Here is a 25,918-nt window from a genome sequence, read left to right as displayed (position 1 = left end):
ACAATCTCACCTCTTACAATCTCATAATTACAAATTAGCATCAAAAATACTCATAACATTAGAGGATGATGGGGTAGGAGGATAATTATCCCTATGAAGGATCAGGGGGATATGCCAAGCGGAATAGGTGAGTCTTCAACGCTTTCTTAAAAACTTCCAAGGAACAGCTTGGACCATAACTTCCATACCCTGCTGGCTGGGGATTTTTAGAGTTGCCATACCTGCAAAAGTAACATTTCCCAGCTCAGTGAAGGGAAGACAGAGCTAGATATTTCCAAGGTGTTTCCAGCCTCTGCTTAAAGATCTGCACTAAAGGAAAGTCCTGCAACAACTTTCTGAATCTATCTTACTTCCAAGAAGTTTCTCATCATATCTAATCAGAAGCTTGCGCTCCTAAAACTGAAGTCTATTAGCTCTAATCCTACTGAAGTCTTCAGATTGTCATTCTATATGACAATCCTTTAGATATTTGAAAAGTGCTACCACAACTCTCACCACAATGTGTCACTTTAAATGCATATATAGTATGCAAGGGAGCCCTATCTCCTTTCTAATGGAAGGTTTATCCAATTTATTGAGCCCTGGCATGGGTTTTTGTTAGGAAAATAAACATCAGAGGAGGTAGTTAAAGCCTATACATTCTGATTTTGATTCAAGCAATGGACTCAATGTTGGAGAAGTAGCATCTCTCAACAAAGTGCAAATATACACATGCAGACCTACATTACACTGAGCCACGTACTTCTCCCCTGGCTCTGTAAGGGCCTCTGTTGCTGTCTCCCATAGCTGGCCGTTCCATGCTTTGCAGAAAGCAGACATGGTTGGAGATGTAGCTGGTAGCCAGACACACCATAGCCAGACACACAATGGTTACAGCAGTGTTGAGACCCCTGGAGGAACCCAGCAGATATCAAGACTGATGCCATCATTGTGCATTTGTCTATGGAGAGTAGCCAGACAGGTCTCCGATTCTTCATTTGCTGGGAAGCACAGCATGACCATGCAGGGTGGTTTGGGGGACTTTACTGTGAGAGTGGGTGCAGAGGGAGGGAAGGGTACAGCAATCCTCACAGTGACAAAGAAAGAACATCCACATGAACGGGAGACACTTAAGTGTGCATATATCCCTAAGAGAATCCTGGCCTGTATTCCCCATATAATTATTAGTCAGTAAACAAGATAGAACTGGCCTAAATACCCTAAAGGCACCAGTTCCTGCAGGATCTTGACAGTTAAGCAGTTAGCCCTGGTTAGTATTTGGATGGAAAACCACCAACAAATATCAGGTAGTGTAGGTTATATTTCACAGGAAGGAACGAGTAAAGCCAGCTCTGTGTATTCCTTGCCTAAGAAAATCCAATATAATGTATGGGGATGCTATAATTTGACAAGTGATTTGAAGGCACACAACCACACAAAGATATGTAAGAAAGAGAAGTTCTGGATGTCAGTGGAGTGCTGAATCTGCTCCAGGTTTTAGGTCCAGGACAGACAGGCAGGAAGTGCTGTCCTCAAGCCAATTCTAGGGTTCTGGAGCGTGTGACAACCACATGCTCCAGAACCCTAGAACGTGCCGCCTCTGCTATTATGTTGGCCTCCCATCCACACAGGGGCTGCCATCTTGATGTAAGCAACACACAGCATATAGATGTCACTGTGCATTGTTTATATCACGAGTGCACCAATGGCGCATTCATGATGCACACACGGCATCCAAAAAAGCATCTGGTTTTTCTGGCTCCTTTTTGGGACGGAGGGACGCTGGGCAGTTTGGCTGCTGTGGTGTCCCTCCACAGGAAAACCATCTGCCATGAGCCCAGACTTTTGGGACAGTCTGTTTCATGCCTAAGTCAACTATCCCTAGTGATGAACCCATTCTTGGAAAGCAGTTCAGCACCTTGGGCAGTTCTTTGTGAATGGACCAGTTCCAGATAAGGACATATGGCCTACAATGGTGTCCTGAGAACTCAGCCTTCATGGAGTTCATAGAGTGTTGGAGCAATGTCATTGGGTTATCATCCAGAGAGGAAAGTCTTTTGTATTTTCTAACTACATAACTTTTCACTGATACAATCTCCTCTCCCTACCCTTCCTGGATTTCAAATCAGTTTAGACCTTGATTCTCAATCTGACCCTGAGCTTTTGGACACTGGAGCTGCTTGTTAGCTGTCAATCACCCTTGTCAAAACTGACTCACCCTTGTCAAAACTGATGTGCTCTCAATATCTTATTAACTGAGTCAGGGTCAAAAAGAAAGAAGAAGTTTGTTTCATTTTTTTAAAATATAAAATTACTTAGCATTTATACATAAGATAGATTGAAACAATTTGAGTAACTTAAAGAAAAGTGTATAACATTTGTTTGCAATATATTTTTTTCCTATTCTGGAGAAGAAAAGGCTGGGCTTTCCCAAACAAAACAAAGGCAAAATTGTTGGCAAACATTACTTTTTAAACTTATGTTCAGAAGGTCTATGGTAGATCATCAAAGCACATCAAAAGTATCTCGTCAGTTAAGATCCTTCGGATAGTTATCTGTCATGGTGGTATTTAATATATTCCCTGATCCATACAAGCAAATTAAGAGGTATAAATTTGGGGATGTAGTTCTTTTCCAGTTAAACAGGGTCACTTGAGAGAAAGTATGTCTTTGCAGATTTAGACAAAGCTCAGGCTACAAAAAGGTCAAGGCTTTGGAATCCACAACACTTCCTTGTCCTACTTCTGAGCAAGTAAAATCATTTGATTCTCTGCCACTGAGAACAGAAGAATAGAGTAGATGGTTTGACTGAAGAAGGAAGTTCTCTTCCATTATATGCTTACCAAAAGTCTTCCAATTTTCTTTGAAATTCCTGCAGTGCTTTAGCTGGGCAGGTACCTCCAGGTTTGTTTTGAATTGCCCTATGCTCCACATTTGGTAACAGGGATGGGCAAGGTGTGTCCTTTAAATGTAGTTGAACCACAGCTCCCATCAGCTCTAGCATAGCCAATGGTGATAGATTATGGAAGTTGCAGTCCGACAACCTCTGGAGGACCATGTGTCTCCCATTCTTTCTTTAACTATAACATTGCATAATTCTAACCCTGAATATTTTGGTAATGTTATACTTGCCAAGTTCAACTCCCTTTCCACCCTTAACTTAGCTGTGCTTTAGGTCTAAGGAATGCCCCATGACCTCTGATGGAGTCATTGCTCTGGGATTAAGCAACAGTTGTGTTTTACTACAATCAGTTAGATAAGGCATTGCTTCATAGTAGGATTCATTTAAACAAGAAAATGGAGTTTGTTCTTGGCATGAATAAGTTAAGGCATTAATTAACCGATGTGCAATTACTGTATTGTATGGATTCTTCCCAGAGTCTCATAAAGACTTATTCAGAATCAAATCTTACAAATTTCAGTGCGATCATCTTTTCTCAATGGCGGGGCTAGATCTGGGCAGAGGAAATAATAAGTGGCTGGATTATTTGACATGTCTGCAAATTCAGTTTCAAGTTTTACAGAGTAATTACCACTCTAAGCAAGGCTTTCCAACCTTACAGAGGTGATGGAACACAACTTCCATCAATCTCCACCATCACTGTTAATAGATATGAATGATGGAAGATGTAATTCAAAGAGGTTGATCTAAACCAAACCACCTTGGATGAAGTGAGAGGAACTCCACATCCCATGACTTACATTTATTATATTTATCTCAGTGTTTCTTCAACAAAATTTGGACAGCTTAGACATTTTACTCTTACACCCCATTTTAACTTCCCAACCAGCCTCTGAGGATTACACTGAGATATGTGTGTATCTTAAGGTCAATGAGCTTCAGAGCAAAGAGGGGATTTGGACTTGTTTATCTCAGATTGTCCTTTTTAGTCATCAACGCGCTTGTAGAAAGCGCAGGATGACTCCTTCCTGAATCTTAATTTGCGAAGAAAAGCCAGAGAGGGAGCTTCTCATACCTATTCTGATCTCTACTCAACATGAGCTCTCACTCTGCCTTAATATCCAAGCCAGCCTTGAATGTGGCAGTTCTGCTGGTGAAAAGCATAAGCACTGCAGCGCAAAGATGCTCCTTTGAGAGCTTGTTCAAACATGTTGGTTTTGTGCTAGAAGTGGGATACATGCACACCCAAGGCCATTTTCATGTTCACCAGAGGAAATTGTTTTTATCCCATGGTAGATATAATTTAAAACTTAGTTTTGACTTACAGGATCCCAGAGGTCCCATGATATTTGAAAGTCCTCCTCCTCCCATACAAGCCTGTGGTCACAGACCATACTTTGTTTCATATGGGATTTGGTCATACATCATATATATTTTATCCGGTCAATTTGGTTGTAAAAACCAGGATTGCCTTTGGAGTGTGTTTAATGCTATTGTGTATTCCTGCATGACAGGGCGTTGGACTGGACGGTCTCTTTCAGCTCTTTGATTCTATGGTTCTATGTATTTTTCCTCAGAAATCTATTCTTTGTATGTTGACTTCAGAGTCCCAGTGGACTGGAAGGTGACAAACAAATATCATGATGTAGTGGTTTGATTAGGACTCTGAAGACCAGGGTTAAATCCTTGCTTGGCCACAAAAACCCACTAAGTGACCTTGGGCAACTGACAGACTCTTAGCCTTGGAAGATGGCAATGGCAAAGCCCCTCTGAAGAAACCTGTCAAGAAAGCCTCATGATAGACTTGCCTTAGGGCCACCATAACTGAGAAATGACTTGAAGGCACAAGACTACAACATACAAATTATATAGATTATATACAAATCACAAACTGGAGAATTGTGTCCAGAATGCACTTTTCTCTTCTAAAACAAAGTGGGGGAGGGCATTTTTTATTATAGCCCAATCATAATTTTTTAACATGCCCCCACCCATTTCTTTCTTTCTTTGTTTTGAAAAATACTTCAAGTGACCTTCCAGTCATTTCCAGCTTCATTTTTGAGGAGCTGGTACACATCAGGAAGGGTCCTTGGGATAGAAAAATGGCTCCTCCTAGATCCCTGAAGCTTGGAGAGTCTTCTTCAACCCAAGAGACCTAATTGATTTTAGAGAAGTTCTTTGGTGCTCCAAGTTAAAACAAGAGACTTAATATACCAGTATATTTAAGCCTGAAGCTGTTATTCCCTTCGTCCTTCAGATCTTCCTTTCTGTTAGGTGCCATGTCCCTTTCCCAATGCTTTCATGTAGACTTTTGCATAAACGTTTTAGGAGAGACACTGTATCCTTTTAGAATGGAGCAAAAGACTGCATGAAAGCATTGGGAAATGGACATGGCCATCTACAAGAAAGGAAGATCTGAAGAACGAAGGGTTGCACCTGATGTTTCCTAGCCCTGGTTGGTAACATGACCTCCTATTTTGAACCAAATGAGGGCTGAAGGCCCAGTGCCTCTAACTTCAGTCACTGCAATACCAGGTCAATGCGTGGAGCAGACGGAGCAAGCTCCTATTCTATCTCCCAGCTCCAAAAATCCATTTAATATATAGTCCTCAAATAAAGGATGTATCAGATATTAAACTGATAAGAACAGATACTACACTTGATACACTTGATGCCTCATTGTGCCATCTAGCAAGAGCATCAAATCCAGGGCCAGCTGGTTGCTTCCATGTCAGTGAAGCAATGAATCTACTTTGATTTAGGTCTGACCTTTAGATACCCAAGATGTTGAACCTATCTGGGGAATAGTACCTTAAATAGCTCCTTCAAAATTTGTAATCTGCCACTCCTCCTTCATATGAGCCTGTTCGCACCCCTGCACACTACCATCCAGGCTTTGCAAGCAAACCCCAGTCACATTTCCTACATCTCTCTCCTTGTACTTTCCTTCTGCCTAAATACCATAAAGGCACCTGATCCTGTCTCTTGGATGTTAAGCAGTGTCAGCCCTGGTTAGTACTTTGATGGGAGAGTGGCAGTGAATACCAGAGGGAAGAACTGGCAAAGCCACCTCTGAGGGTTCCTTGCCTAAGAAAACCTTATAACATTCATGGAGTCACCATAAGTCAACAGGAGACTTGAAGGCACACACAGACATGCACACACAGGAAGACAAATGCAAAGAAGAGCTGGGGCTGAAGAAAGCTAAGCTGTTCATTGTTTCCTTCAGTTCAGACAAAATTGTATCCTGTACCAAGTAATTTTTATTTTTATTTTGTTTTTTTAATAGCCTCTTTGTTCCTCTTGAAGGAGCCGCCTGGCACAGTACCCCATTGTGCGGGTGGCTTTAATAGAGGGCCAGTTTCTCTGCAAAGTGTAGTCCAGAGAAGAGCGATGGAGGGGGGCGGAGGGGGGAGAGGACTGGAAAGTTTCTGTTGGATGCTGTTCAGAAGCCTTCACCCAGCAGGAGAAACCCAGCATGGAAAGAAAACAGTGCGAGGAGTGGAAAGTGCTGACTCGGAAAGCGGGAGTTGGCATGTGTGGCCGGCAGGCCAGCCAGCCAGCCATCCACCCCTTGTTGGAACCACCTGCAGCTGGAAGAGCAACTGGGGCTTTTCTCAACAGGGGAGGCTCCTGCCCTCTCTCCCTCCCCAAAGCTGACGCACAAAGGGCAGTAACTTCCACCTTGGCAAGGGAGTTGCCACAGTAACAGGAATCGGCAAAAGTTGCCGGATCTTCCTTTCCAGAGCAGGCCAAGGCAATGGCAATCCAACTGGCACCTCCTTCCATGAATGAGCCAGAGTGAAACCTTGGTGGGGTTACCTTTAGGACAATGTGTCTCTGCTACATTTTCCCGTACTTAATTATTGTGAAATATTGATGCAGTCTTTCTAGGAAAGACAAAGCCAATCTACACCAGTGGCTTTTTTTAAAGTGATAGTTCAAAGTCTGACTGGCTCATATAGAACATAATGTCTAGTGAGATGAAGTGTTTTGATTCATTCTGATATGGGTTGGCCCAGATGTGATTAGAGTTTAATTCTAATTGAGATTTTAGGATTAATATACTTTTGCCTACTCCGCAGCCTCACAGTGTAGGCTTGTGGCTATTTGTTGTTGTTGTTGTTGTTGTTGCATGCCTTCAAGTCATTTCTGACTTCTGGTGACCCTAAGACTGAACTATTATAGGGTTTTCTTGGCAAGTTTCTTCAGAGGGGGTTGCCATTGCTGTCCTCTGAGGCTGAGAGAGTGTGACTTGCCCAAGGTCACTCAGTGGATTTCCATGGCTGAGTGGGGATTCAAACATGTGGTTTTACATGTATTTGTTTGAACTGTTTTTATTTTGAATGTAGATTTTGGAATTGTTAAGGGAGTGGTTGGATTTACATTGTGCAAAGTCTTTTGATTTAGGATTTGGATTCAGGAATAACTCTTAAGAATTCTTTCAAAAGAGCTCCATATAATAAAAGAGACGTATTTCCTCAACTGTCCTGCCATATCCTCTAAGATCAAGCCACCTTTGGCCTAACACCCTCCCTGTCATTGGGGTCACAGAGAGGTTTCCTGAAAGAAAGCAAATACAAACCAGATCTAAGTGTCGCCACTGACTAGGGCTCAGAAGTGGCCGCTGAAAAGGCTAACCATCTCTTCTCTATCTTATCAGATGACGCTGGTATGTTTGAGATCCTTGAAGGTCTCGGGAAGTGTGTTGTGAGTTTGTTAACAAGTTAAGGAAGAGATAAAAACAGGCGGGGATAAAGAGAATAGGAACTTCTACCTGGGAGACCTGATAATACGGGTCCTTTCCCTTCCGTGAAGAAACAGGCTTTGTCTCTGCAGTTTTGGGGATGGATTCATGCTAGTCATGCTTTGAACGATCCTGCTGAAATCAATGGTGTTTAAGTCTGACCCACAAATTTCACTGCAGCTACTGTAAGCATGACTAAATCTGGAGCCAATTCAAGGTAAGCTGCCTTAAACTGAAACAGACTATTTGCCTACCTAGCGCAATTTGTTCTACTGTACTAATAGGCAGTAACCTTCCTGTGGTTCAAATAGAGGACTATGGCCTGTTACACACGGGCATAAAGTACGCGCTCTGTGCGTACTAGGGTTAGAAATACGCGCGGAGCACGCACAAAATGGCGGTGCACATTCCACAGGGAGGCCATCTTTACATAGCGGACGCGCTGCATCCGCATGTCACGTGGCACATATGATGCTGCGAGTGCGCCGCGGAAAGAAGCGCCATTTGGGGGCTTCTTTTTGCTACGTGAGGGAGCCGCGCGGTTTGGCTGCTGCAGCTCCCTCGCGGAGCAACCGGCAGCGGTGCGAGACCGCCTGTTTTGGGCGGTCTGTAACACGCCTATGTTTCCCCTCAAGACCAACCAGGGATTGGAACATAGGATGTTCTATCTTTCCCATCCAAATGGAAACAGAATACTGGACCACTGTGGTCTGATTTTTTTTTTTTTGGGGGGGGGGAATTAAAATAGTTTTATGTTCATTCTGTCAAGCCACAGTTTTTAAAAAATCAACTTGATTATGATGATCTTACCAACAGAATGTATCCTGACTGTTGATTACAGTGCAGTCTTGCAGCATAACCTTAGAATTCTCATGTTGTAATGTTATGAATGCTGTCCAATGGATTGTATCTGCACTGCATAGTTGTAGCATTCAACACTTTAACAGCCATGGATCCATCCTATGAAATCTTAGAATTTATAATTTTGTGAGTTCCTAAGACTTTTTTGTGTGGTCCTCTGAAGTGCAACAATGGAAGCTTCTGTCAGAGAGCATTAAACTACAAATCCCCGCATTCTATAGGATAGAGCCAGGGCACTTAAAGTGGCACCCACATGCTATACACTTGTGTAATGTGGATACACATGTGAACTTCCAGCAGTTTAACTTGTTTTTAAGGCCTCCAAAGAGATCTTGTCCATTTTGTTATTTAAGGCGCGGCCTGTAGGCGCTCCTTTCCTCGCCGGATCGGATCCTCAGCTGCCAGAGCGGCAGCCTCTGAGGCCCCGATCCACCGCTTTCCAGGCTGCGGGGAAGTGGCAAAAGGCCACTTCCCTGCGGCCTGGAAAGGGGTGTCCTTGGGGCTTCATGCCCCAAGGACACCCAACGGCAGCGGGGAGGAGGAGAAAGGGCCACTCGGCCCCTTTCTCGCTTGCATCGCTGGCGCAGCCGTCTAAATGCTGCGCCAGCGGCACAAATCGCGGAAGGAGCTCCGTTTCGGAGCTCCTTCTAGCACCGCGGAAAGGGCGCTCTATGTGCCCTCGCGCGGTGCAGACGTCATGTCCGCGCCACCCCGTTTGGAGGCGGCGTGTTCGTGACGTCGTAATGGCAGCCCCTATGTGTATAGGGCGCCGCCATTTTGTACGTCCTGGGGACTTCTGTAACAGGCCTAAGATACCTTGGCAGTCTGGAAACTGACAATGCCATCTTCTGCATATATTGCATGGCATCTACAACTGAATTATGATCTTTTCCCTAAGATGATATGGAGAACCAAACTATTTAGAATTAGAATGAATGCCTTAAAATATGTGTGTACACTATGTGTCTGGTATGAGGTGTGCCCAGTGACTATATTTGTCCTGTTTGTATGCCACCTTGCCTCCAAGCAGCTTAGCCAGTATACATGGTTCTTCTCCACCTTCATTTTATCTGTGCACAGACTTGTAAGAGACAATGACTTTCCCCAAGGCCAGAAGGTCAGGTGGTGGATGAATGGGGATTTGTACCTTCATCTCCTCTACCCTAGACACCCTGACCCATACATGTTGCTGTAATGTAACACTCATGAACATTTTTGAATAAGAAGCAAAGGGGCTCTCCAGACCACCTCAAAGGGGCGGGCAAGAGACGCCCAGTTTTCCTCTCGAAGGACACCGCAGCACTAAAATTGTGCAGCATCTCTCTGTTCCAAAGAGAACTGAGAAAAACCAGGTTCTTCTTGCCGTGCGGGGACACCATCATCAGTGCACCATGGGTGCACTGTGACACTTCCAGGATGCAAACGTGGCACCCAGAGGTGCAGTTGTGGCCCGCACTTGCAGCATGCACACATGCCCTGTATGGACAGTGCCGTGTAAAGATGGTGCTATCCATACATTCTAGGGTTCCAAAGCATGTGGATGCTGCGTGCGCCGCAACCCTAGAATTGGTCCCAGGCTGCCGCAAACCAGCGGTCTGTACCGGACCAAAGATGATTGAACTGAAGTTGTCGTATGTTGGCCACATCATGAGGAAAAATGAATCATTAGAAAAGACAGTAATGCTAGGAAAGATGGAAGGCAGTAAAAATAGAGGAAGATCGCGTGCCAGATGGTTCAACTTAATCAAAGAGACCAAAGGCGTGTGCCTGAAGCACTTGAGCAGAGCAGTGGAAGATTGAGTGTCTTGGAGATATTTCACCCACAGGGTTGCCATGCTGTCACCTGGAAAAAAAGCAAACAGATCCCCCCTTGTCCAGTGAAATGATCCAAATGTCCAGACAAGGATTTCAGAGAATAAAACAGGAATCGAATTATTATTCCAGCACAAAGAATAATCTGTCCAGAACAGAGGCCTGCTCCATCACCATTAACAACAGCTTTGATGCTTGATAATTGCTGTTGTTGTCTGTGGTACTGTTCTGTTCATAAGCAATTGAAATATCCAAAATGTGTGCAGACCATGTGGTTTGCAGCAATGCGCTCAGCTCTGAAGAAGCAAAGCTTCAAGTACCCGCAATAAACACTGAGCGGTTGTGCAAAATGGGTGTTGCTGAATCAACCAAATTATTTCTGCTTCTAGACAAACAAGATGGAAATACATCAAGGAGGTGAGGAGACTGAGTTGTGCCATGCATACATGACACGGCTTTACAGAAACTGGCTTATTTCACAACCTATTTTGTTTACAAGGCCCACTTACCATTTTTGGGAAGGTCAGTCCTTTTGCAAATATCTTGGCAGGGACAACCAGCTAAACAGACATCCGCCCACTCAAACTCAGTCACTCACTCACTCTTGTAAAATGAAGGCGAAGGTAGTCTTGTTTGTGCAATTAGAGAACGTGGAAAGAGTGGTTGTGAAATCTGGGGTTATTAAGGTGGAACCAATGTCTTTATGAGACACATATGGCGTTCCCAACCTAATGCATGCTTCTTAAGAGGAAAGCAGGAAACATCTGAGCAGAGAATGCATTTAATCTTCCTGCATCTCCAGTGATCTTTCCCTGTAACCTGCTTCTATCAATTCCTCCAAAACTGATTTTGAGAGAACTAAGGTCACTTTCAGATGGGTAAAAGTCCCTGGAGGTTCCAGGTTTTGTTCCAGTACAAACCAAAAAAACATGGGGGGGGGGGGGGTCCGCATTATGTTTCCTTCATCTCCAAGTACATCCTGTGAGCTCCTACCATTACCAAGGACTTCTTATTCCCACTCCTCTGGTCAAATTAATCCAGTACATTGCAAAATGAAAGGTATCTGTATTTACTTGTGTGTTTGCATTGGCTCCTGAGTGCCAGAAAATATGGTCATCATGAAATAAATGCAGTTATTGTTCCAATGATACAGACTCAACATAATCAAGAGGAATTTCAGCACTGAAACAAAATGATCCTAATGCTTAAATATTATAATATTAGAATCATAGAACCAGAGTTGGAAGAGACCCCAAGAAGGGCCATCCAGTCCAACCCCATTCTGCCATGCAGGAACTCTCAATCAAAGCATCCCTGACAGATGGCCATCCAGCCTCTGTTTAAAGACCTCCAAGGAATGAGACTCTACTTCACTCCGAGGGAGTTTGTTCCACTGTCAGGAAGTTCCTCCTAATGTTGAGGTGGAATCTCTTTTCCTGGAGCTTGAATCCATTGTTCCGGGTCCTATTCTCTGGAGCAGCAGAAAACAAGCTTGCTCCTTCTTCAATATGACATCCCTTCAAATATTTAAACAAGGCTATCATATCACTTCTTAACCTTCTCTTCTCCAGGCTAAACATCCCCAGCTCCCTAAGTCATTCCTCATAGGGCTACATGGTTTCCAGACCCTTCAACATTTTAGTCGCCCTCCTTTGGATACATGGCTCCAGTTTCTCAATGTCCTTTTTGAATTGTGGGACCCAGAACTGGACACAATATTCCAGGTGGGGCCTGACCAAAGCAGAATAGAGTGGCACTTATTGCTAAAGCACTTGAGAAAAATATCTATAACTCCTGACTAGCAATAAAAAGGCTTAGTGGAAATTGGTTAAAATCAGTCTCTCAATTCTTGCATGATTGTGGAAGTGATTTGGTCAATGCGAGGGAGGAAGATAGAGGAAGAAACCCAAGATATTCAAGAATGAGGCTGGATGCCATATGAAGGTACAACAAGAACTGGAAATTGCTTCTTCCAAGAGACAACAAGGGCCAGGGTCTTGCATAGGGGTGGATGTGATGTGGTCAGTGTGAGGAAGGAAGACAGAGGATGCTCTCTTTTCCATGCCATCCGTTATATGTCCATCGAGACAGCAATTTCCCCACGCCTAATGGTAAGAATGGCCCTGTGCATCTATACACTAGCCATTCAAAGAGCATGTACAGACAGGTCAAAATAAAGCTGCTTCGGTCACTTTGGAGGTATGCTGTTTAAATAATGCATGCGTCCTATGAAGCTGGAAACTGTGCCAAAGCCACGCTCAAGTCCTAAGGACTAGAGTGCAGCTTTGGTGCAGCTTCTGGCTTTTTAAGATGTGTGCGTCATTTAAACAGCATACCTCCAAAGTGACCCGAAGCAGCTTTATTTTGGCCTGTCTGTATGTGCCCAAAGTAACATGGAATTTGGTTCAAAGCCTAATGCAGTGATATCACCTCCCTGAATTTCTTTTCAGACCAAGAACTGAAAAAGACTCTTCTAGTCCCATCACGGTGTATCAGCAGTGTTCTGTCTTTAGTAAAAGTGGGAGTCAAAGAGACAGACCATGTTTTTGCAATTTAATTTTTTTTAATTTCAAATGGTTTAAAATACAATATGAAATTAGGGTACAGTTTATTTCTTTTATTTTAAACAAAACAAAACAAAAAACCCTCTCCAGAAGAATGATGTGCCAGCATCAGCAACTAAAACAAAACCAACTCCGCTCCCTATTAAGTCTTCAGTGTGGGAGGGGTTGTTGTTTTGCTATTTTTATAAAACACAGACATTGCTACATCTCTATGTTGTCGCAGTCGAGTTTGGTTTTCTTCGTCTCAAAAAGCACCTGCTTTTGTTCTTTTTTTAAAAAAAAAATCTTGCTTTTTAAGGTTTTCTTCAGTTCTATAAAATATAAATTATATGAAAATACAAGTTGGAAAATAGTTGAACAGCATAATATAACAATCTCCCCAACCCCCCCTAAAATTATCAGCTTTTAAAAAAGGTATAAAAACAAAGACAAAAAAAAGGGGGGGGGGGAACAACTTCATATATATTTATTTTTTAAAACAAAAACAATACAAACTTGTTTCGCTGAGGCAGTTAATTCCTGGAGATACTTTCGCCCTACCATATATGTATGAATCGGGTATAATCTATTCAAAATCTTTGGAATGGAGACAATAGTTCATTGGCTCTGTATAGAGTCCATCAGAAGCAGAACTGAGAAAATAAACTGGCAATTCTGTAGAAACATTAATATATTTTGTAAGGCAAACCATCTCATTAGAAAAGTTCCACACAGGGCTGCTTGACACAAGGCATTCTTAGTAGTATTCCTTTTCAAAATGCACAATGTAAAAATGTAACGTGTGAATGAGACAAAACGTGTGCATCGTAAAAGTACACTCACAAGGAAGTCAGAATTGGTACAGGATTGTACATTCAGCGGAAAGCCTAGGTTGGCTGTGCTCATAAGATACAATTTCATTTTCAGGTCTGTATTCTTATATTTCTGGCAGTACTTAGAAATTACACTTTGTGGTTTCCTAGGTCCACCGTGAATGTTTATAACAACAAATTCCTAAATGGTTCAATCAGAACGTCGAGGGGTAAAAGGCAGATTGTCATATGATGATAGTATTGTCACTGCTTAAATATAATGCAAGAAAGTACAATGAGACAGAAAATGTGAAATGATCACGGAGCCTTCTCTGGAGGCCTCTCAATTTGGAATCATGGGATAAAGTACGCACAAAAATAATATAAGTCTTATACTCTCTCATTCACACTCCAAAGCAAGGTTTTTGAAGGTCCCAGAAAAGAAGATGAGATTAAATTGCCCAGCGCTTTGGAATATTTCTCCTGCTCTTTGGAGTGTGTGTGTGTGTGTTGTGTCTTCAAGTCGCCTATTGACCCATGCATTTCAGAGTTTGCTTAGGCAAGGAATACTCAGAGGTGGTTTTACAGTTCCTTCCTCTGAAATTTAGCCAACAGCACCTGGCATACATTGATGCTCTCTCATCCAAGTATTAAGCAGGGCTGACCCTGCTTAATTTCCAGGATCAGACAGGATCTGGTGGCTTTAGGTATTTAGGAGATAAAGGAAAACATTATGACCATGGGAGCACAGTGGTGATACATACTGAATTGAGCCTACTTTGAGGGGGGGAAGCTTTTGATATATGATATCTGTTACATCTATTCTACCTTCATCTAGTCCAAAGAACTCATGGGTTGTGAGTTCGGTAAACAGGAAGGGCACAAATGGTAGGCAATAATGGCACACAGTGTGAAGACAATGCTGCCTGTCCATCACTGTATTCAAAGACAAGCAGCAAGTTAGGCACAAACATCAATAAGGGACAATGCCACAGATGCTCTACTGCAGCACTGATGACACTCTACTGCCCTTCAAGATCCCTGAGAATACTTCTTTTTTAAATGAACCTTGATGGATCTGGACAGAATCTTGATTGAGTTTCATAAAAGTCTCCAGTACCCTGCTGCGAAGCGAAAAACGATCTGCCTTCCAGTGATCACTTGGATCAAACCACGTTGTCTAGACTCAAGAGGGAACAACTGTGGGCCATTAGGAGTTTCCAGGAGCCACAGGAGCTACTAAAAATGCTGGGAAAACCCAAGAAAAAGAATGTGGCAAGAAACTCACACCTGGTTTTGAGAAATGGGTATTTAAAAAACAACAACAGCAACGCTCAAGCATGAAGGGAGAGGAGCTGCAATCAATTAAAATGTGAATTGGTGGTTCTGGAAGCTTCCAGAAAAGGCATTTCACTTGTTTTATTTTAAATATAAAGGAGGCAGTCTAACAGGTCTTGAGGGTCCAAGGGCTACAAAAAACAGCCAAAACCTGCACTTAGTCCACCCCTGATCTAGATTATGTTTTGCTACCGGTGCAGAACCCAGTGATTTGCAGACACAATCGCTTCAAACATCTCAAAGCATTTTAAAACTGGCCAAAATCAGCTTTGAATAGGAGTCCAAACACAAAAAGCAAAGCAAGTCGTCTAACCAAGGCATAACACTGTGCCCAAAAGATGATTCTTATTTGCTTCAGATAAACATATGGAATTACTTTATACTGAGCTCATGCTCCCCTTCCCACATTTTACAGGTGAAAACTTGGATGCATGTGGCCATGTAACATCATATTGTGGCCTGTTGGCAAAAAGTATCAGTGAAGAAGAACATATAAGCTAAGAGAGGCTGTGGTAGTTTGCTTTTGCCTCAGTCTACTGGGAAGTGTAAGACACTGCCTCTTCCTGCTGCCTTGAACAAATAAATACTTTTGCACTTTGAACGCAGTTTGCAACAACTGATGGAAGGGACAACAGAGGAAAGTGGAAGGAGAAAAGATACTGACTCATCTACCTCACTAACAGTTTCCTAACAGGCAATGCCTCTCTAGGGCTGCAACAGACAGACACCATTCCCAACTCTTCTATTTGAGATCTTTTTAAGTGAAGATGTCCAAGATCGAATGGGGGGACTCGCTACATACAAAGTATATGTTCTGCCTACAATCACACAACAACAACTCTCCCACCACAAACAGCAATTCTGATGGTAACTGGGTAGGGCTACATTTTAAAAGCCTGGCCTAAAACAGCAAAAGCGGAGACAAGATGGCAACACAGTTCATGACAGTTTGGCAGACATCAAAGCAAAACTTTGCAGCCATCACATTTGCCACACCTTCATAAAGGCACCTGAGTGGAGAAGTTGCACTTCATCAAAAGGACAGACATGTCCTGAATGCTTAATCTCAACAGGTTGTGGGTACAACAGGAGACAGTGATTGGACAGAAACAGTTATGACCATTTATAATGTAATCGCCTTTTTGAGAAAACCATTATTTTAGTTTTGCTATAGTTAATTTTTAGTGAGTCTTTCTTACAATGGTTTGCAAAGGCTCTGTTTAGACCTATTCTAGTGAGTGACATATGCACAACATCATCAGCGTAAACAAGGATTGATATGGATCTGTTTGACAAAGTTAGGTGATGCGATGGTATAGGTATTATAGTCTTGAGGACATGAAACCTTATAACAACTTGCCCTAAACTGATATTCAGAGAATTAGATTCTACAAACCAGAGATGGACACTATGCAGGCTGGTTGTATCTTCCCCTCCCTGGGTCTCTCAACCATCCCAGTAATTCTGCTGGACAACCTGGTATGCAGGAAACTCAAACCTGGTTAGCCAATAGAATTGTGACCATGATTCAGCTGTGGAATAGAGAATGTGTCCCTGCCCACCATTTTTGCTGAGATTTTTGCTACTGTGACATGAATTTTGGTAATGGAAAGGTACAACCCCTGTTATAATTGGGGTGCGGTGGGAATGTTGCTCTCCCAACCCAAGGATTCTGAATGGTATCACTGAATTCAACTGACATTTGATCAGACACACAAAGGATCCCACTGTTTAAATGGGTATCCTTTTCTTAGAAATTCCTGACTGAAAATTTCAGGTCATAGGAAAATATTCTGATTTTGTTACATAAAGCCTTGAAAACTAGGATCTTTTGTTGGTATCACCTCTGCTTTGAGAAGTACATTGTTATGCCACTTTGTGATGTACGCTTATGATGTCTTCTGAAGCTCTGAAATGAACTCCGAGCCACCAATACAATTTTAACCGTCAAAAGCTTCACTATGAGCTTTTTATCTTTCAGTTGACATTTGAGTAATTCATATGATAAGCAGATTGTTTTAGCATCTGTTTGAAAAACTAGAGGACCCAAAGATAATTTGGATGGGTACTTACTTGATGTTTAGCTACGGGAATATGAAAAGCCTGAAATAGCTCTGGAAGCTAGAAATATAATGCCTTTGTTTTCACAGCTTCATGTCAGTACTATCTCTATTTTACTTTCTGGTTGGTTGCTGGGTGGCCATAGGTATTTATCCTCTTTTCTTAGAGAGAATGTTACCGAATGCTAAAGCATTCATAGCATACAGTGTTAGAAAGACAGTCCTTTTAAAAAAATATGAATGCAGCTTTTCCTTACCTTCACTAACCTTTCATTTTTCTCATCTTCTACTCATGCCCTCCTTTCTTTCTTATGGAATAAAATGTAACAGAACCAGAGGTTCTGGTTCCATTATATCCCCCTCCTCTCCAACTACACTCGCCATCAATGTCCTTGGCTCAAAATCTTCCTTCTACATATTCCCATGAAATACTGAGTCTATCTTCCTCCAAGCAAGACCAAGATCTTCAGTCAGCTATGTCGACTTGAATGGAAGCTATTAAGTGTTTGGAAACTGGTAGCCAAATACGGTGGATGGTAGCCTTCTCCAAACTGGTGTTCTTTAAATGTGTTGAAATATAATTCCCATCTGCTAGACACCAGATTGGAGAAATTTACTTAACACATTTATCTATGTCAAAAAAACTTATGGGGATTTAATTTTAAAACCTGATAACCCCCAGGATCTTTGGGAACTTTACTGGAGTCAAGAATCTCTGACAAATTAAGATCCAAAGACCATGTGTGTGTGCTTCTCTGTCTGTGTGAATTTATGAATGCACATGCTTGGGTAGCCATGACAATTAAAATCATACCAACAACCACTGCATCCTAGTTACATAGTCATATCACAGGAAGCAAGGTTTGGCATACCGGGAATCCTGCCCTTCTTCCTCACTGTGGCCGTTTTGCACCATCAGCGTTTTTTGATTCTGGGTGAAGAATACACTCATATACCCAAATGGTATGCAGTATTTTGCAAAACTGTACAATACCTCCAACACTGCACAGGTGAAAACTGTGACATATGTGGCTGAGCAACATCATAGTGTGGTCAAGATGGCAAAAGTTATTAATGAGAAAGACTGCGTAAGCTACAAGAAGCTGCAGCAATTTGCTTTTGCCAGAGCCTGCTGGGAAAGGCAAGATTCTGTCCTCTCTCCCTCTGAGTTGAGTGAGCACTATTTTTTCACTTTGAGTTTAGTTTGCAGAAATAGAAGTAAGCTGAAGACAAAGGAGGAAAGAAAACTGAGACTTTTTTAAAGCAGCTGAAAAGTGGGTTGACAAGAGTATTAATTAGAAATGGCTCTTCCAAAGTGGGACTGTTGGGCTGTCATTAATCAATTTCCTAACAGATATTGCCTCTCCAGGATCAAAACAGGCAGAGGCAAAACAGGCCACTGTGACTTTGTTGTTAATTCCTGCATTTTGGCAGTCCATTTTTGAAATACTACTTATGAATTTGTACTTTGAAACACTACTCCTCTTAGAATACACTGGACAGCATTGTCAATGGCCTACTTCTCATTACCCATAGCAGATCCATTAAACCTCGGTCTAGACTTTACCATTTTAGAATTGGCAAAGATTGGGATGCACCCCCATATCCACTGTGTAACAATCCTGACATATACCAACTGCCATATTAAAGAGAGATCTTGGTGAGAAAATCCTTTCCCCCAAGAGATAGTTGTTTGGGTTTTGAGGAGCATTCCAGGCCTACAGCCTAAAAGGTGCAGCCCAGATTTAAACCTGCTGCTGGGAAGAGAGAGACCTAGGATAATAATCCTGTTTCCTCCTTTTAGCCCCGTTTTTCATACCAGAAGCACTGTCTCAGAGCTGCTCTGTTTCATTTTGTCCTGACACTTCAAGTGATTCAGGAATTTCCCCCTCTCCTAATTATGCACTACTGAAATGATTTAACATAATTAAACTTTTAAAAAATAAATCAAATGTATGGACATTATTGCTTTAAGGTCACAGGCACAACATCTTCAGTTTTGCTCTAAAGGGAATACTTGGCACACTGTGCCACATATATGCCAAGATCCTGCTGCCTCTGTGAGAACTGGCAGTGGCTTTCCTTCCTACCTGGCTGAATGAAACTATGTGCGAAAGGGATCTAGGAATCCAAGTAGACCACAAGATGAACATGAGTCAACAGTGTGATGCTGCAGCTAAAAAGGCCAATGCGATGTTAGGCTGCATCAATAGAAGTATAGTGTCTAGATCAAGGGAAGTAGTAGTGCCACTCTATTCTGCTTTGGTCAAGCCCCACCTGGAATGTACTGTGTTCAGTTCTGAGCACAATTCAAAAAAGACATTGAGAAACTGGATCGTGTCCAAAGGTGGGCGACTAAAATGAAGGGTCTGGAAACCATGCCCTATGAGGAACAACTTAGGGAGCTGGAGATGTTTAGCTTGGAGAAGAGAAGGTTAAGAGGTAATATGGTAGCCTTGTTTAAGTATTTGAAGGGATGTCATATTGAGGAGGGAGCAAGCTTGTTTTCTGCTGCTCCAGAGAACAGGACACAGAGCAATGGATGCAAGCTGCAGGAAAAGTGATTCCACCTCGACATTAGGAGGAACTTCCTGACAGAAAGGGCTGTTTGACAGTGGAACACACTCCTTCCTCGGAGTGCAGTGGAGTCTCCTTCTTTGGAGGTCTTTAAGCAGAGGCTAGATGGCCATCTGTCAGGGATGCTTTGACTGAGAGTTCCTGCATGGTAGAATGGGGTTGGACTGGATGGCCCTTATGGTCTCTTCCAACTCTATGAGTCTATGATTCTATACTAATTCAATTAACACTCAATCTACAAATTGGGAATTTTAACAAAAATGCAGTGAGGAAAGAAAGGCACATGATCTATCTCTCTTCAGTATCAAGGTCTTGGATATTTATCATGTTCTTTAAAGCTATTTGATAGGGAAATTCTACAAAGGAAAGCCAGTTGGGTATAGTGGGTTGCGTGCTCAATTTAGGACTCTGGGAGAACAAGGTTCAAATCCCTACTCAGCCTTGGTGACATTGGACAAGTTACACTCTCTCAGTCTCTGATGAAGGGAAAAGCAAATCACCTCTGAACAAATGTTGCCAAGAAAACCCCATAACAGGTTCTCACTTATGGTCATTTTAAGTCAAAAATGACTTGAAGGAAAATAACCATTAAGAACGTGTTTTCCAAGGATACATTTTCAAAAGGCTTTTTTTTCCCCTACCCTGGAAGGCAGTGGGATTTTATACATTGGAATTCAGGCACGTAATGGTTTAGGATTCTAATGTCAAATCCTGACTCAGCATCAGCTTTTCCAACAGCCCTGAGAAAGTCATTATCTCTACTTGGTTTTTCCTATTTTTCCTCTCAAAGGGGATGATCTCAGATTCATAGCATTGAAAGGAACTGTATGCCCAATTCAGGATACAGTCAAAATAATATTCTTTTCATATATAATTATCCCACTACATGTAGTTACGATGTAATTCTCTGCAGCGGCATAAACGTAGCAATGGTTAGCCCAGCTGGGGTATACCTACTGAATGAATGGAATTTACACCAGAGTTGACTTCCCAAGATTGCATCAATTCAGCATAGCTCCTCTAGTTGAGGTTTACAATGGGATATGAGCCCTTGAGTTGGAGCACAAATGATCAATAAATGATGGATGGCTGCATTACCTTACTAGTAAGGAATTAAACTGGAGTGATCAAGTTGTCACCCTCCATGTGCTGTGTACTGCAGCTCTCATCTGTCCAAGCCAGCATGGGAGACGATGGGAGCTGCAGTCCGATGATATCTGGAAGAACACATGTTGCAGTAGGCAATGATTAATTCCAATGCTGGAATAAAACCCTTCCTTTAAAACGTCTTGGGAATGAATGGGGAGGAAAAGACCACAAAAATCCTTATGAAAGAACGGTATTGCTAATGAAAAGTTTAACAAAATATACAGGAGATATCCGCCAGCTATAATGACAGAACAAGAGAGTAAAGTGCAAGAGCCCCAGTGTTTAAGCCAAACAGCCCTTCATCTACAACTCTGCCTCCTTCTCCCCAGTTTTATCCTGATTTTCTGCTCCACTGTCAAATCTGTCTGTTTCTGGTGGGGTCTACAAGGACACTGTACTTCTTTCCCCTCCATTTGTAGCTGGCATAGAAAACAAATGAACAACACTGAATATTGCAATACTGAAACCATCTTCGAGCTTAAGACTATTTTAGAAAAATACTGGCACAAAATTTAATAAAATAACAATTTTTTTTACAAATAAAAAAAGAGTTTTGGTCCCACCTGATAAACAACAAAGTAAAACAACAACAAAGAAAACTTATCTTTTGAAATGAAAAATTATTGGGGACCACAGTTCTTGGCTATTGTTTCCCCTGAAAAAACAGGATGTTGAGACCATTCCCCACCAAAAGGGGGGGCTTGAGGGGCTCGAAGGTTGTCAGTTTATGACGGTGGGAAAGGGGGGGGGGGGAAGAGTATAAGTAATTAATTTGTTAAATAATTTGTAATGGGTGGTTAACTGTTAAGCTCTTTTATTCCTGACTTTTAAAACAAGTGAACCCAAATAGAACTTTGCTAGAACATTCCAAATGTGAAAGATTGCTTTTTCTACTCCCAGCCAAACTATGTCACAGTTTCATCCAAAAGCTTAACAGCCTTCCCCTTCATAACCAGAAATCTGAATTTCTTTTTTAAAATGGAAATGACGACTGCCAAAAACAGATTGTCCAATAGAATTTTTAGATAGACGTTAAGAAATCTTTTCCATAAAGGTTTCTATTCTAGCCCCACATATTCCATTCATTCATTCATCAGCATCTGGCTTCACATCCAACATGGCATGGAGCTCTTCAGGTGTGTAGCCCAGCAAGCTCTGCAGATCGCATACAAAACGATAGACATAGCGCTTCCCTGCTGTCTTGTGGATGATGTTTTTATCATAGTAGTAACGCAATCCACGGCTCAGCTTCTCATAGTTCATTTTTGGTTTGTTTTTCCTCTTGCCCCATCTCCTTGCAACCTAGAAACGTAATGCCCATGAAGTGTCAACAACTATAGTGCATAATTTGGACTTAAAAAATAATGTGCATGCTTACTCTGGTCAAATCTGCTGTTTTAAGGTTTCGAGGTGGTCTTTTAATGAACGTTAACATTTTTAATGTTTAATGTTTTACCTTTATAAATTAATTCATCACTTTTTAAATAGCTCTTGTATTTATACTTTTAGTAATCACTTTGAATAGGTTTAATCCATATTGTTTTTAAATAATAATAATAATAATAATAATACATTTTATTTAATATACCATCTTTTCAAAGGATCAAGGCAGTTTAAAAAAATGCAAAAACAATAATTACATAACCAATACAGAACCAAAAATACATCCCCTTACCTAAACTAAAATACCAACAAAGATTTTGTTATGCTGCCTTCTGCCCCATTACTGAGAGAAAAGTGGGGTGTACATTGATAAAATGAACAAATAAAGGAAAACAATATAATTAACTCCTTGCATGGCTGAATGAGCTTACTTTGGACCATACATACCTCATCAGGATCTGAGAGTTTGAATTCCCAGCCATCGCCTGTCCAGCTGATGAAGGACTGACATGATTTGTCTGTGAGAAGTTCCAGTAGGAATTGCCACAGTTGAATGGGTCCACTACCTAGGATAGCAAAGGAATAGAAAGGGAAACCAAGCATGTTAATAATGAAATCTATGATAAGGCATCTTAGAATCATAGAATCATAGAGTTGGAAGAGACCACAGGGACCATCCAATCCAAACCCATTCTGCCATGCAGGAACTCTCAATCACAGTATTCCCAACAGATGACCATCCAGCCTCTGTTTAAAGACCTCTAAGGAAGGAGACTCCACCTTCCGAAGAAGGAGTTTGTTCCACTGTCAAACAGCCCTTACTGTCAGGAAGTTCCTCCTAATGTTGAGCTGGAATCTCTTTTCCTGTAAGTCGCATCCATTGTTCTGGATCCTATTCTCTGGAGCAGTAGAAAACAAGCTTGCTCCCTTCTCAATATGACATCCCTTCAAACATTTAAACAGGGCTATCATATCACCTCTTAACCTTTTCTTCTCCAGGCTAAACATCCCCAGCTCCCTAAGTCTCTCCTCATAGGGCATGGTTTCCAGACCCTTCACCATTTTAGTTGCCCTCCTTTGGACACAATCCAGTTTCTCCACATCCTTTTTGAATTGTGGTGCCCAGAACTGGACACAGTATTCCAGGTGTCCTGTAAGATCCATAACAGCCAATGATGGCTGCTAGAAAAAATGTTGGGTTTGTAATACTTCTACATTACCTGTCTAATAGTCTCTTATCCCAACAATGCAGGTGATTATGCCCCCCTCCCTGATGTTCCCTGGAAGGAAAAATGCCAGTAAAGCGTCATTTTTTGCTCCTTGGAGTGTCAAGGAACCACAGGTTTTGAAGTAAAATGGTTTGTACAATCCCTGCAGTCCAGCATGAGAAATGGAGCTCTGGTCACTTTCTATTTTTAATTTTTCGGGTCCCCCCCCCCCCATTTTTGTGGCTGGTGCAGCCTGCAGTAAGAATTCTTGAGATGGAAACTGGCTGCTAAACCCTCTAATTCTATCATCTCCAAGCAAGCTCAATTTTCCATTTTAAATCTTGACTGAGTGATTGCAATTTATGAAAAGACTTATTTCAAAAGAAAGCAATGGCCTGTTACAGACAGCCAAAATAAAGCTGCTTCGAGTCACAGTGGAGGTATGGTTTTTCAAAGAAGCATGCGTCCTAAGAGTCCAGAAGCCACACTAAAGCCACACTCCAGTCCTTAGGGCTGAAGCATGGCTTCATAAAAATGATGGAAAAGATTCATATAAAACATGGAAAGGTAACTGGCAGCAAATACAGAAATTCCCTCTTCTATCCAACTGTTAAAGGTACAGGAGCTCCCTCCAGTTTTCAATCTGGTGACCCTATTTTAAAAAAAGGTAGGCACTTCAAATTGAGAACAAAGGTAGGGTTTGAAAGACTTATGTCTGTCCCCAATTATGTATCCTATTTTGTCATACTGTTTATCCCCTATATCTTCTAGGAGGTCAGCATAGTATCCAGGATGTTGTTCTTACTGAATAAGAACTTCAATGGAATGTTTCCTAGGTTCATTTGGAACCTTAGCTCCTGGTTCCCTAAACAAGATTACATTTTTGGCATCGGTGCAAAGGAGGAGTCATTCTGCTGCCATGAAAGCCTCACCCGCCGTCACACCTGCCAAAAATCGTTTGGCCACAACCTGACCTCCAACGCACTCCTGCCCCCGTGTCTTGCTTGCCGCCTCTCCTGACCCTGACTTTTTGTTCCCCGGCTGTGTTTACTGAGATGTGATAAAAAGGAGGCAGGTATGAAAATTATTTGGCTTTTTTCCAGGGCATGTTGATGCAGGAACAAGCCACACAATCTCATCGAGTGCAAAAGCTTGGAGCTAATGAGTCAACTCAACAAGCTATTCATGCAAGAATAAGCAGAGCCTGTGGATCTGGGTGGCTGGAATGGTGACCAAGACTTACTGTCTCTTGTCCCTGTTTAACTTGCCTTGTGCTTTAAATATCCCACCTTCTGGCATACAAAGTCAGCACTTTTCCAGTCTCTCCTTCTTGCTTCATTTATCCACACAGATGTTGGAGTTTACAGTTTGTTACCTTTGATAACTTTATGGTGTGTGTGTGTGCGGGGGGGGGGGGGGGGTTGGAGATATCTTAAAATGGATGGACAGCTTTGGTGTATTTCAGGAAGGCCAATCTTTGTCCTTGAAACCTTCTAAGGGCCAAAGAGCTCAAAATGTTTCCAAAATGAAAAGAAAAAGAAAACTAAACAAAAAGTGTCCAAAAATACACTTCATTTTGAAGAATATCAAATAATAAATAAATAAATAAATAAATAAATAAATAAATAAATAGTGCTACACTCTTCAGGGTGCCTTCCCTGGTGATATGATAGCCCTATTAAAATATTTGAAGGGATGTCATATTGAGGAGGCAGCAAGTTTGTTTTCTGCTGCTCCAGAGAACAGGACATGGAAAAATGGACGCAAGCTCCAGGAAAAGAAATTCCAGCTCAACATTAGGGGGAACTTCTTGACAGTAAGGGCTGTTCAACAGTAAAACACACTCCTTCCTCAGAGTGCAATGGAGTCTCCTTCCTTGGAGGTCTTTAAGCAGAGACTGGATGGCCATCTGTCAGGGATGCTTTGATTGAGAGTTCCTGCATGGCAGAAGGGGGTTGGATTGGATGGCCCTTGGGGTCTCTTCCAACTTTACAACTCTATGATTCTATGATTCCATGAAGTTTCCTGGTGGCTTCCCTGAAAGTCAAGTCACCTTTTCTTTAGCCAGAGAAATGGCAGTCCAGGAGTGTCTGGATGGCTGGAGTTCAGAATCACACACACAAAAAGGTTTCAGGGCCACACTTTGCACACTCCAACCTGAGAAACTCCCCACCACCACCCCGCCAGGGTCAGGAGCACTTACATATGTAACTTTTAACATTTTTCTTTTTTCAAAAAGTTGTTTCCTCTCCAGGTTTTCTGACATAGCATATTCTCTGTTGTCCTTCTCCACTATCTAGGCACCCACACACTTTTGTTTAGTGTAAATCCCACAATGGCTCTTCAGTGCCCATTTCCTTCTGCCAAATTTCTTGTGGCCATGTGGGCTGCATCTAAACCAGCACAGTGAAGCTGGCCAGAAATGTGTTCCAAGTTCTCATGAGCTGACGTCCGGAGATGGTGAATAATTTGAAAAAGCTTGGATGTGTTCGGTAGTTTGGAAATCCCTTGCAACGATTGTTTTCCTTTTTCTACATAGCAATAAGG

General features: G+C 42.0%; 2 protein-coding genes and 1 pseudogene across 3 annotated transcripts in view; 1 reads left to right on the top strand and 2 right to left on the bottom strand.

The window, feature by feature from the left end:
* The window catches only part of FLI1 (Fli-1 proto-oncogene, ETS transcription factor), a 782,157-nt gene that overhangs the window by 367,472 nt on the left and 388,767 nt on the right, over positions 1-25,918 (top strand). The window lies entirely within an intron of this gene.
* LOC121935823 lies at positions 5,376-5,554 on the bottom strand (annotated as a pseudogene).
* Positions 21,495-25,918, bottom strand: part of ETS1 (ETS proto-oncogene 1, transcription factor) — a 146,905-nt gene continuing 142,481 nt past the window's right edge. The window contains exons 9-10 of one of the 2 annotated variants that reach the window (XM_042475292.1): positions 22,611-22,729; positions 21,495-22,082 (exon numbers count right to left, since the gene is read on the bottom strand). In XM_042475292.1, coding sequence (XP_042331226.1) covers positions 21,867-22,082; positions 22,611-22,729 — 335 coding nt within the window. In that variant the 3' untranslated portion in view covers positions 21,495-21,866. The remainder of the gene's footprint in view (positions 22,083-22,610; positions 22,730-25,918) is intronic. The other variant, XM_042475293.1, reaches the window with a different exon arrangement.

The sequence above is a fragment of the Sceloporus undulatus genome, chromosome 6 (assembly GCF_019175285.1).
Source record: "Sceloporus undulatus isolate JIND9_A2432 ecotype Alabama chromosome 6, SceUnd_v1.1, whole genome shotgun sequence".
Classification (NCBI taxonomy): domain Eukaryota; kingdom Metazoa; phylum Chordata; class Lepidosauria; order Squamata; family Phrynosomatidae; genus Sceloporus; species Sceloporus undulatus.
Note: the sequence above shows the minus strand (reverse complement) of the source record. Positions and strands in the feature narration are given on the sequence as shown.